General features: G+C 43.7%; 1 protein-coding gene across 1 annotated transcript; it reads left to right on the top strand.

Moving 5' to 3' along the window:
* Positions 1 to 1500: 1500 nt before the first annotated feature.
* On the top strand, positions 1501 to 8151 carry UMPS (uridine monophosphate synthetase). The gene is made up of 6 exons (XM_026121787.2): positions 1501 to 1706; positions 2384 to 2537; positions 4098 to 4766; positions 5429 to 5604; positions 6129 to 6243; positions 7063 to 8151. The coding sequence occupies exons 1-6, from the start codon at positions 1554 to 1556 to the stop codon at positions 7236 to 7238; spliced, it is 1443 nt and encodes a 480-aa protein (XP_025977572.2). The 5' UTR covers positions 1501 to 1553; the 3' UTR covers positions 7239 to 8151.
* The last annotated feature ends 5114 nt before the right edge of the window (positions 8152 to 13265 follow it).

The following is a 13265-nucleotide window of genomic DNA, read 5'->3' as shown; positions in this document are numbered from 1 at the left end:
CGGGCTTATTCCCTGAGATAAGAGCAAACAGTTGGAATATCTTGATGCTTTTCAATCTTTGCAACAATCAATTGAAGGAGGAAAAAAGAAACAGTATTGCTAACTGCTCAGCATTTTCAAGGTGCAAAGTAATTCCACAGCCTTAATTATTTCAGTGTATTGCTGGTCTGCCTTAAATGTATCTTCAGTTTTATTGCAAATTTCATTTTGTATGCACACAATGTTGTTTTGTAAAGGTAAGTTTGTAAATATTTTCTTTGTAAGTCTAATCACTCATGTGTACTGTTGTGAGGTGATTACTTGCTGTCACATGTTGTTATTACTATACTGCAGTATATATATGATCATTTACAGATGTAGCTTCACACTGTACATCTTCTGTCCTTGCATTCCTATAAATAGAGTATACTAATGACGCAGTTTCTGGGCTTTTTTGATTAAATACAATTGTTCAGAGACAAATGGCTCAGTCTTATTTCACATATACGGCAATCTTTTGGAGGCCTCAGAGCTCGCTGGTCAGTTTAATAAAGTGCATCTCTCTCACAGAGACGTTCACAGGAAACTAGAGCGATGGACTGAGTTCAGACAATGCTTCTTTTTGCATAAGTTAACCTGGAAACCGAGCAGGCATTTCTGTAGGCTCCAGGAGATCGGAAGCACAGAGAAAATCTGGTCACAGCAACCCCCCTCTGCTGTTGGGGCGCGCTGCAGCTCTGCAGGGGGAAGCCTGCTTGCTTCGCTTCGGAAAGCGCGGGTGCTCGCTGGGCTGCGCAGCCCCACGGAGAGACGGCCCCTGCGACGCCTCCCCTGCGGGCTGGGCCCTGCACGTGGGGAGCTGGACCCACACCACATGGGCCTGAGCCCTCTGTCATCTGCAGATGAACCCCTTGTTGCGTGGAGCCGGGCTCCACACTGCCTGCTCTGCACCACGGCAAACCTGGCCCTGCATGTGTGGGGAGCTGTGGCCCCACACCTTGGGTAGATGGGCCCCACACTATGGGGAGCTCTATCCCCATACTCTGGGGGGCTGTGGCCCCATACCAGGGGGAGCTGGGCACCACACCGCGGGAAGCTGAGGCCCCATGCCTTAGGGAGCTGGGCCCCACGCCATGGGGAGCTGTGTCTCCACACCCCAGGGAGCTGTGTCCCCACACCCCAGGGAGCTGGGCTCCACGCCATGGGGAGCCGTGGCCCCATAGAGGTGTGGCCCCGTGCTATGAGGAGCTGTGCCCCACACCACGGGGAGCCGTGGCCCCATACGAGGGGGAGCTGGGCCCCATAGAGCTACGGCCCCATGCTGTGGGGAACTGTGGCCCCACGCCATGGGGAGCTGGGCCCTGCAGCGTGTGTATCTGGGGGCCCGTGCTGTGGGCAGCCGAGACCCAGAGCGCGGCGCTGGGCCCCACCGCGGCCGGGCCCCGCCAAGGGGAGCTGGGATCCCCCCGCCCCCACAGCGCGGCAGGAGGGCCCACCCCCCGGCTGCGCATGCGCACGGGACGCGCCGCGGGCGCGTCATCTCCCGGCGCCGGGGGCGGCCGCCGTGCAGGAAGATGGCGGCGGCAGACGGCGTGTTGGGGCTGGCGGCGGCGCTGCACGGGGCGCGGGCCCTGCGCTTCGGCGACTTCGTGCTCAAGAGCGGCCTCGCCTCCCCCGTCTACGTCGACCTGCGCGTCGTCGTCTCCCACCCGCTCCTGCTGACCCAGGTGCGAGGGGCTGCGGCCGGCGGGGGCCGGGGCTCAGTTACCTGAAACTAACGGTTGTTTCCTCTGGGAGCTGCGGGTCGGGGGAGCGTCCTGGGTTCAAAATGTAAACCGTGCTAAACGTAGGGGTGTGTCACGCACTTCGCCAGGAAAATGTGTATTAGCCTTATCGTCCCATGCAAATATTTGGAAATGTATTACGAATTTGGAAAAAAGAAATCTTTGGGCTGCTTTTTGTGATTGCAGAAGGGCAGTCCACTTCTTATTTTCAGTGTGAAATAAATAACACTTATTAATGGCTCAAAGCAAAAAATAATTTAAAAAAGATCTAAATTTTGCACAAGACTTCTAGGGTGTGTTTGCGTTTAACAGTGACTACAAGATCTCAGGTGTCTCTTTGCCACCCTGCAAATTGCAGGATGAAGAAACTCTCTGTACCTAATAGAAGAAGAAAAGGTACAGGAGAATTCCAGGGGGCTTATTTACATAGCTTCATTCTTAGAATTAATAGTAGTGATTTGCTATTGACAAAATAACTGGATGCTGCTTAGAATCTTCTCTTTGTGTGGAGACAGCCGCTATCAAATAATAATATAAAGGCGTTTTTCCCATGCATTGGCATAGCTTCCATGTTTTGTTTAGCAACAATCTGATCTAATTCTTAACAAATGTTTTTTCAGGTAGCAGATCTCCTGTTTCAAACAGCTAAAGATGCTGGTCTCAAGTTCGATTGTGTGTGCGGCGTTCCTTACACAGCGTTGCCCTTGGCCACGATCATCTGTTCAACACATCAGATTCCCATGCTTATACGGAGGAAGGAAGCAAAAGACTATGGTAAAACCTTCAAATTATGAATTTCTCTTTGTTGTCAATCTTGCTTGTGAAATGACTTTATGTATTTGCTGGTCTTCTGTGATGTGCAGCATCTTTATTTCAGTTTAATACTACCGCTCCATTTGAAAAAATAGTCCCTCCTCCCCTGGCAAAATGTACTTCCTAAAGCATCCCAGCCTGATAAAACTCTCCCAGCTGGTCACTTATTAGCTTGAATCCTGCTGTAGTAGGTATGGTGACTCTCAAGTGTTTTTTTTATTTGCTAAAGTAAACTCCAGCTGTGTCTCTTTCCTTTGCAGTGTTACCATGGTTCAGGGTCAATTGCCTCTCCTAGAAACAGATATATAGCTCAGTTACTCTGACATGCTGAGACCAGGGCTATGTTCTACCCCCAAACAGACCTTTGTGCATATCTATTGCAAGAGGAATCTTTCTAGTCTCTTTTGTCTCTAAAACTCCTTTTTCTTTGATGTGATGTTGTCCTGTAATCAGTGGACAAGGTGGACCAGATGAGAAGGAATCAGTCCTCTACCAAATGAACTGTTCCTTTGATTTTGGGGGAGGCAAGGGTGGAGAAGACTGAAGTATCAACCTACTTGAGCATCTGGAGATTTCCTCATGTGATGAGTGCCATCCTTCTCTGTTCAAATTGAATACTTTTGGACGTTTGTCAAAACAAAATGGTATGCCTCAGGTAGTCGTGTGCCAGGCATGAGAATTTTTGCTGTTGCTTCTTGTGAAAGACACGTTAACTGTGACAGCAATTAGCTGCCTGGCACAAGGTTTCCACTATGACATGGATTCCAAAGCTGTATTTACACACATCCTCCAGTCTGTCACAGTCTAATATGGGCTAAACACCACGCTTGTGGCACGCTCTTCGCCTGCTGCTCACTGCTTCCTGGGAAGATGAACCTCTTTTGTTGTTGTCCCCTGGGGGGCCATTCATGGACTTGTGCCTATTGTTAGCTAGCGCAAAGGCATTAGGGGCTCTTCTGTTTCTAACTGTTCCAACAGACATATTAAGTATAGAATAAAGCTTGTGGGAAATAAATGTCAAACTGAAGAATACCAATAACTGCTACTTTAAAGACATTGTAAATAACTGGAGACAATACTTTATGAGTTTTGAGCATTAGATTCATAGGAATAAAAACTTGACTTTCTGTTGGCACCTCATTCAAAGATAAATATGTGCAATTAATTATCTGCCAGTTTCGTTAACAGAACATAATTTCTGGAAATACAAAGTATTTTATCCTGTTGGAGAAGTAACAGTCTTCATGAATTTCATTACAATCAATGACTGAGCTATAATTAGAACTATGATACTTAGTATCAGCTAATAATTAAACAAATTACCTCTCTGTAATGACAGTGAATGTGGGATTCCTATTACCTTAAAGCCCAGTTGCATTATTTGCTACAGTGTATTTGTGTATGCAGAACAAATCTGATCTTTAAATTGGTGTGGTAAGTTAAAGATTTCTTTCTGCTTTACGTTTTTGGAGTCTTTTAAACTTTCTTGATTTAGTGGAGTGTGTGCCTTTTATTTTAAAGGAACGAAGCGGCTGGTAGAAGGCACCATTAATCCAGGAGAAACCTGCTTGATCATTGAAGATGTGGTAACGAGTGGATCTAGCGTACTGGAAACTGTAGAGGTTCTTCAGAAGGAAGGAATCAAAGTCACTGATGCCATAGTGCTGTTGGACCGGGAGCAGGGTGGGAAGGCCAGGCTGGAAGAACGTGGAATTCGCCTGCACTCTGTGTGCACGTTGTCCGAGATGTTAGAGATTCTCCAACAGCAGGGAAAAGTGGCCCCTGAGATGGTTGAAAAGGTGAAGAAATTCATTCAGGAAAGTGTGTTTGAGCCTGTGACTCAGAATGGCCTTTCCCCCATGAAAAGAGTACGTAAAGAGCTGAGCTTCGGCGCTCGTGCTGAGCTACCTGGGATACATCCTGTCGCAGCCAGACTTCTCACGCTTATGGAAAAGAAGCAAACTAACTTGTGCCTTTCTGCTGACGTCACCGACTCCAAAGAGCTGCTGCAGTTAGCTGCCAGCCTGGGCCCCAGCATTTGTATCCTAAAGACTCATATAGATATCCTGAATGATTTTACCCAAGAGGTGGTAAAGGAGTTGAGAGCACTTGCAGACCAGCATGAATTCTTGATCTTTGAAGACAGGAAATTTGCAGACATTGGAAACACAGTGAAACATCAGTATGAAGGTGATTATCATCAACCTTGATTTAGCGTAACTTTGTTGCCAGGCTGTGTAACTGCAGCTCTGAAACAGGTTGCCAGAAGGGATTGTGGCATCTCCATCCTTGGAGGAGACTCGAGGGGACAAGGCCTTGAGCAGCCTGACCTAGCTTTGAAGTTGACCCTGCTGTGAGGGGATGACCTCCAGAGGTCTCTTCCAGCCTAAATCTTTTTACGAATCTATGATTGCACTCAGTAAGTACTTCTGAATAGTTGTTTGCCGTGATGAGTGCAGTGTGGCTCTTTAAGGCAGTCTGCTGCTGTGTGCTTGTGTGCTTACTCTGGCTTTCATTCAATATGGCATGTGCAGCTGTAGAACCTTTTACCTGATCCATGTGATCCTTACGTGGTCTTGAAAGGTAGCACCTGTAACAGTGAATTTTTAGGTCACCATAAGTGCTGCAAGGCCAAATACTGAGGTGTTTATGAACAATAAAACTGAAAGATTATCCTTTGTGATTAGGCAGCTATCAGGATTGTTTGATGAGACTGAACTTGTAACTGTCAAACTTCAGTAGTAAACATGTCTTTTAAAATGTGCAAGATGTAGTGTGCTGCTTGTTTTGCTTACTTAACTCATGTTTCCCATTTAATACACTTCTGATGTTTAGCCTGTGTTTTTTCTCAGGTGGTATATTCAAAATAGCATCCTGGTCAGATGTGGTTAATGCTCATGTGGTTCCAGGCTCTGGAGTTGTGAAAGGTCTGAAGGAAGTAGGTCTTCCTTTACAGCGAGGCTGTCTTCTGATTGCCGAGATGAGCTCCCAAGGGTCGCTTGCCACTGGTGACTACACAAAAGCCGCGGTAAGTAGGGAGTTTTGTTTGAGAGTAGAAGTTTGTAAAGTGCTCTGACAGGGGAAGTTCTGTGTGCTTCTAAAATTTGCACTTTCAGAAGTCTCTTCAGCTCTAACTATTGTAGTTTTTCTTTGTGTGGAGACTGAAGAATCGCAAAGTGTGGTGCTTAAAGGTTACAGCTGTAGGCTAATGATGTAAAAGGGCTGGAGTATGCACCATGAACTCTAATAAGCAGGCTGTTTGCTTGTTGGTCTTGTTCTTTGGCAATAAATTGTCATTAGTGTAAGTTCATCCAGCATCTTACCTGTAGCATAAAAACAAGTCTAATGTTTCCATTCCTGTCTGCAAGCACAGCAAAACTGATTAGGGATCAGTCAGAACTGACTTACGTTGATAAAGTGAGAACTTGCTAGCCAAAGTGTTTTGTTCCTGTCTTGCACAGCTTAATGTGTAAATGGCTGGACCAGGAACAGATTGCATGTCAAACTCAGTTTTAGGTATGTGATTTGTAACTGTTTACTTACCATCTTTAGGTGCAGATGGCTGAAGAAAACTCAGATTTTGTTTTCGGATTCATATCTGGATCAAGAGTTAGTAGTAGACCAGAATTTCTTCACTTAACTCCAGGGGTACAGATGCAAGCTGGAGGTAACTTTCTCTGAAACATTTATAGTCTGATCATGAATGGTGTAAACAATGTAGCCTTCAGTGAAAATGTGACTTCTGAAGAAGATAGGGTTGTTGGTTCTCCAGCAGAAAGAGTCTATGTTTGCCATTTCCCTTATATTAGCTTGCTTTTATGTTTCTGGATATACTGATCCTTTCCTGGGATTTCCAAAAGGGAACCAGCACACTAAGCAGCTTCTTTGTTAGGTTTGTCTGTGCTGAGGTCGGTATGCACCATAGAGCAGAGTCCTTAAACATACAAAATGTGTTCAAATCACATTAGGGTAGATGTAGAACTAGTCTAGTCAGGAGGAGTAGAAAAAAAAAAAGATTTGACAAACACAGAAGTCTACCTGTTGATTCTGACGTAGATTCAGTATCAAAGGATTGAAAGTGTTGTACTAAATAAACAGTATCTCACTGAACCAACTGGGGGAGATGCGTTTCCCTGCAGTACTTTATTCTTATGAAAACAAGTGAAATCACAAGCTTTTACTTGAATGTTTGTTTTTGTGCCTGTTTTAAGAAGGCTAAAGCTTATTTTAGTAATCCTGATCAGTGCTGCTTTGAGTAACTGTTCCATATATTGTTACTTGTAAATCATGAAGAAGGAAGACTATGTCAAATTTCATCCCTGTAATAAGTAGGGGTTTTTTTAGTTGGAGACAGTTTCTAGTTATGTCTGTGGATTGTTAGGGTGAGAGCTGAAACAACATACCTGTTTTCTGTTCAAACCTCTCTTTTAAAGTTTTTAGTAGATATAATTCTGTACAAATTAGCAAAATGGTATGTCTGTTTCAGGTGATAACCTTGGACAGAAGTACCTAAGCCCAAAAGAAGTTATTAGCGAAAAAGGTTCAGACATCGTTATTGTGGGACGTGGCATCTTGTCTGCCTCAGACCGTCTCCAAGAAGCAGAGAAGTACAGGAAGGCAGCATGGGAGAGCTATCTAAGCAGGCTTGGTGTTCATGCGTAAGATTGAATTAAGGTCATTTTTTTCCAGTGAATAAGCAAAGCTCATGCAGCAGTCAAGATGGAGCTGAAATCATCATGAGACTTTCTCCCAATTAAATACATAAACACTTGGTTTTAAGTCATAGAAAACCATGCCCTGCTGCGGAAATCTTTTGCTGACTCAGTTATTTTTAATTGTGAGCGCACACACAGACAAAATTGTACTTGCCATGACTGTTTTTTAATATTTGAATATATGAAACCAAAACTTGATACCGATTTTTAGCCTAATTGCTTTTCTCTACTGAAAAATGTTGAATGAAGACACTCCGAAGGGCGCTTGCCTGACTGTTACTGCTCTTTGTTTCTTCTTTCCACCCTCAAATTCCTTCTGGCTGTGGAAACAGTATTTTACTGTTCTATGTAAACTTCACCTGCAGTACTGACCTTCTGTCCCACTATCACAGGACTGCTTGGCTCTGCCATTTCCAAGGAGCAAGTACCAGTCTGAATCCCACACTGTGAAGCTGAATAATGTGTTGCTTAATAAACACATTTGCTACTGTTTTCCATCAGCTGAATATGTAAGTCGTCTTTGTGTGGCAGCGTGAAATACTGTTAATTTTCAGAACCAGGGCATTATAAAATAAGTCATTCTGTATGTTTGTGACTGCAGGAATTACTCATGATTCTGCTTTAAGTCTGCTCTGACAAAAGTTTTTGTTATTTTTAGTTAATGCTCACTTAACTAAGTGCAGCTGTTGACAGGTTCCTCTAATGAGAAACAAAAATGCACTTGCTGTTGCTTGCGTTATGTGAAAAATAACTGGAATACTTCCTGGAATTACTTTCTACTCTTTTGGATTGTGAAGAAGGGCAAGTGGAGAAATGCCATGTATGATGAGTTTTGATTAAAAGGAGTGGGATCATCTTAAGTATATCCAGTATGTGTGTGATGGAAATCAGCTTGAATTTTCATTGTTACCACAAAAAACGTAAAGAACACAAAGAAATGATGATGCAGTTCTAGACCATTGTTTTTTCTATGCTGACACAAAGAAGTACACAAAGCTGGATCCCTTTTTAAATACATTTACCTATTGACTAGCACCAACTACATTCAGTGAGGCATGTCTTCCGCCTTTAGTAATGGACTCTACTCAGTCTTTCTGAAGAAATTAGAGTTATGCTGAAGTCTGAAAGGAGAATTTTTGTTGGTTGTCAATTGGATTAATCTATGCAGAATATTTAAGAGAAGAGAAACAGGCCTGAATCTTTTGAGGGCTCTACCTTATGCTTCTTGTATTTGTGACTAGCTCCATTGGCAGTCAGACTTCAGAAACATAGGACTGAAAAACTTGCTAGCTGTCTGAGCGTGTTGCAGGTAACGATTTCATAATCCTTCCATATTTCATGTTCTCCAGAAGTGTTTCCACTACTCTTTATGAATGTGTTTTATAGGACTGAGAAGCTGGTATGGAGAGAATATTGGGATTTACTGTGTGTTTTCTTTTCCTTGGGGGTAGGGTTTGCTTCAGGAATCTTCTTATACACCATAGTTTACTTCCAGGGAGCTCATTCTAGGGAAGATGAAGGCTCTCTTAGCCATCTTTCCCCACTGTAATGTGATGAATGCATTGGGCAGCATGTGCAGCTAAACTGCAATACTCTGACTCACAATCAACAACTAAGATGTTCCTCTCCTTCAAAATGATCAGAGGATTTGGAATTTGTTTATTATCTCATCTTAATTATCCGATAGCCTTGAGGCTTGTAGCAAAAGCAAGACTTTCTCACTTAAACTCCTTTGCGGAAAACTGCTTTCTCCAGCAGAGGGAGCTGAGACTCTATTCAGAGTAACTGATGCTGCTGTAGCTCTTCTATGGCTAATAGTTTCCACTGATGATACCAGTGCTAAATATGCTTAAGATGAACATCTGTCTGGTTTTCAATGAACTACACCCTTAAACCCATAATTTAAAGCAGTAGAGTTTACCAAATAGCTGCCTCAGGTTGGGGTCCATTTCTGCCTGTTTTAATAGGGTTACTACTGTTACAGCACAAACAGTTTTGTGAATTCAGTATTTTCCACCAACTATGCTAAATTTCATTAAGCATGTGATTGAGATCTACACAACTAAAACCCTGAGCAGAATCTTCTGAGAGCTAATTTATTAGGTTTACTATCTGAAAAGATTGTATCAACCTCTCCAAAAAGTTGCCAGAAGACAGGCAATCTAACATCCAGTCCCTTTTTAGAAAACCTTTGCAGTACTTTCTTTATGAACCAGGTTCTGAGGAACAGATCGAGAAACTTGATTTCACAGTTCTTCGTTGTGCAGTAATCATACGGAAAGAGTTGTTTTCTGGTGTTTCAGTTGACACTAATGTCACAAACATCAGTAGTAACACAAAAAGCACGTCACCTCCTATGTGCACTCTTGTGTCAGAATGATTGTGGTAAACAAGTGTGTGCACTTTCTTTGAGGCACCTGAAAGTGATAAAAATCCATTTCAAATTAAGAACAAATGTTAATTTCCTTGCTCGCCCCTGCTGCTCACATTCATAGCATGGTCCCTGCTGTTGGTCCTGTTTCTAACATGGGAACTAGGTCACAATTTACAAAACTCATTTGCATCATAATATGTGAAACTGGAAAAGTCCTGCAGTTCATTCTCTGATCAGATTGGAGTTTGGGACAGAGGCATACGGCTATATTTAAATTTGTTGGTTGGCAACTGGATATTTATATGGAATTGCTATCCTTAATCCACTCTGCAGTACTGTTCATAATGGAATGAAAGGAAATCACACTTTTCTTAGTGAAATTGCAATCAAGCGTTGTCAGTGCTTGCAACAGAAATGGGGGCTGACTTGCTGCTATTTCTGAGCAAGTCATAGTGGAGACAGCATGGGAGATCTGCACAAGTGGGAAGCATAAAGGGATTGTTTTGGAGCTTTTTGTGATGTGTAGATCGGTGGGTATGTCTGGGTGGCACAAGAAGTACTCTGTGAAATGCTTGGGCACTTTAATCAGTATAACTTCGTAAGTGCAGTGCTTTATTCAGGCTTAAAATTCTTGCAGAAACAGTTGTCTTGGTAAAGCCATCACTGAATTAAAACTTTCATCTGAGTTAATATTTTTATCCTTATAAATGATTTGTACATCACAGCATCAGCATTGTTTAGTTAGCCAATAATTGGTGGGTTATATTGTTGTTCCCATAGCCTATTCTATGAAAAGTTATCCAAGAGCTAATTCCAGAAAAATAACTGAACTGCATCCCTTTAAATGTACTTGAAAAGCCCATTACTGTGAGTTTTCTAGCAAGTAACATAAACATTGTGTTTAGGAAACAGTTTGGACCAAAGGAATGTGAAATACCCAGGGGAAGAAGTTTCTTTCCAGTTTTGAGTTTTGGAGGTCGTTGACTCAGAGAAGTGTTCTGCTTTGGAAGTCTCGTACGTGACCTGGAGACTAGACAGGGCTGGACACTTGGTTTGTAATGGCTACGTTACCTCTTGGTCCGCTGTGCCACAGTGACAAGTGCAGCTTCATGTTCTAACTTTGCAAAACATTGAAACTCAGTTTGGTGCCTGCTGAAGCTTCAGATTTTCCTGTTACTCTTCTGGCCCATTTTCACAGATGGGGACCAATGACCCTGCCTGTGTGCTGGGCTGACTTCGTCCTCATTCTTGGTTCTCCATTTCCGCGTGACCTGTATCCTCCTCTGAACTTCTCACGCTATCCGAAGTCAGGCTGTGAAAATGCGGGGTTGTATGTGGAGGCTGGCCAATATAGAGGCAAGAGGGGAAACTCCTGCAAGGCTTGTAATACTGTGAAGTGCTTGCTTAGGGCAGAGTCTTCTGCGCAGTGATGGGACGTATAGCCTCAGACCAAGCGTGAGCGTACGGCCCATAGGGACTGCGATAGTAGCAGATGAACTAGTGCAGTCATTTTTGTTTTATTTCTACTGAAGAAACAATAGTAGCTTTACAAAAGATGCTTTCACAACTAGGACTATTTGGATGGGGAAATTCTGCTCTGTTGCCTGCAGCTGATCATTTCTGCTTTGCTGAGCTGAGAGGTACCATTTTAGAGCTGAATGGAGAACTTTCTGGTGCGCTGTGTCCAGAGGACACCAGCACTTACTAATGGGCATGGAGAAAGGGATGGGATGAAATCAGATCTTCTTTGTTGTATTTTTTTGGGGTTTTTTGCAGGCTGGCAGTGAAGATGAGGTAGAGGAACAACAGTGAACTTAATTCCAATTTAAAGTATGTTCCGCTATGGAGATGATGCTGGACTATATGGGCCAGGAGATGGGGCTGGGCTGCACATGCAGCTAGTTATCGTGCCACGGCCCTTTCTGCCAGGTATCTCAGCGATTCCCTCTTCAATGCACCAGTTTCCTTGCCTTCCACATGACTGGAGAAGTGCAAGGTTAAACAGGTTGAAGAGTGTGAGGCATTCAGCTTCAGGCAGCTAGAGGCTCAGCCTTTAGCTATTAAGCACCTTCTGGCTTCATCGTACAGAGCAAAGAGGATGCTACGGGCTTGTGTTACAGCTAAGGGTTACATGACTCCGCACAATTAACAAAGCAATCAGTGCTGTGATCGATCTCGACTTTTTACTCAAGGCGTGCTACAACTCCCCCGTCCCCAGAAACGCCAAGAGCACTGTGAAGGCGCGCTGGTGAAGCGGCAGGTGAGCCCCAGCCCCAGCGGCTCGGCAGCAGCAGTCTCCAGCTGCGCTGTGGAAACGCAAGGGGCTGATGTTGCAATGGAATCCGGATTCCAATTTGGCCAGACAAGTGCTGACATTTTTCCGTCACATGTGACCTGTTGATGCTTTCTGTTATAGTTTTCATTCAGGAATGCTAGCTGTGGTCAGACTGCGTGCATCCAGAGACACAAATAAACTGCTGCTGACTAAAATGCACCGTTCCCATGACTGAGCTTGGCACTAACTTTGCCAAGGGTAAAGGCAGGTTTGCTTACACAGTAAAGCCTTCTTACTCTCAGTATCACTTCCTTTTTTTTTTTTCTTTTCTTTTAGATGAAAACTTGTGGAAAAGCTAAACTCAGGGACAGCGCCTATAAGAAACAGAAACAATTGTTTTTTGTTTTTTGTTTTTTTTGTTTTGTTTTGTTTTTTTTGGTAGGAAAGTTTCTGTGATACTTTCTGGTATTAGAAGTGATATAAAGCAAGCCTGACCTACAGGCTGAATCCTTCCTCTCCCCAGCCATCGTAGAAAAGCCTTGCCCAGCCTAAGTGCCTTATGTGGGGTAGAGCTGGCTGCACTCCCTTTTCTGCACAGGCACCTGCCACTACCCCATCACACCGCCCTGCCGTTGCTGCTAGCCAGGGAGCAGGCAGCTACCGCGTTGCTGGATGAGAGCAGTCTTGGGCCTCTGTACTTTGCCCGTAACTGGCCTCTGTACTTTGCCCGTAACTGTCCTTTACTCAGCACCTTCTGATGCTCCCCTAGCTGTGGCCACAGGCAGCAGGTTGATCTTTCCTGACAGCAGCCATCCTCGTTTCCTTCTTTTTGCTGGACTTATCCTGCTCGTTCTCGGGAGTCTGCCCCATGGGCAACCTTTGCTCTTCTACTTGCTCTCTGCATTAGTACCCAGCTACATGGAAGAACAGTTTGTTTTACCACTGATTTTTCCTATCGCACTTTTGATTTAAGGCCTACCACTGATTTTTCCTATCGCACTTTTGATTTAATAACCAGAGTCTAAGAAGACCTGACAAAGGGTCAGGTAAAACAGAATCTGGATTTAGGTCATTGCTTTTAAAGATATGTTTCCAAGACCAGGACTAAACATTATTCAAGTTTCCTTGCCTTCTCCTAAGGACCATGCTTTCAGCAGCAATGAATTAACACAGCTTGCACAAAGCCAATGGAATGACACATATAAGGAACTCACTCAATATTTCAAGCACATCCATTTTCTTCAGCATTATTTCCACATATTTTCCCCTGTGACTGTCTTCCACTCATTTTTACATAAGTTATTAAAGCAGATCATATGCCATCT

This window comes from Dromaius novaehollandiae, chromosome 7, assembly GCF_036370855.1.
Source record: "Dromaius novaehollandiae isolate bDroNov1 chromosome 7, bDroNov1.hap1, whole genome shotgun sequence".
NCBI classification, from domain to species: domain Eukaryota; kingdom Metazoa; phylum Chordata; class Aves; order Casuariiformes; family Dromaiidae; genus Dromaius; species Dromaius novaehollandiae.
The sequence above is the reverse complement of the archived record's forward strand: the minus strand, read 5'-3'. Positions and strand labels throughout refer to the sequence as shown.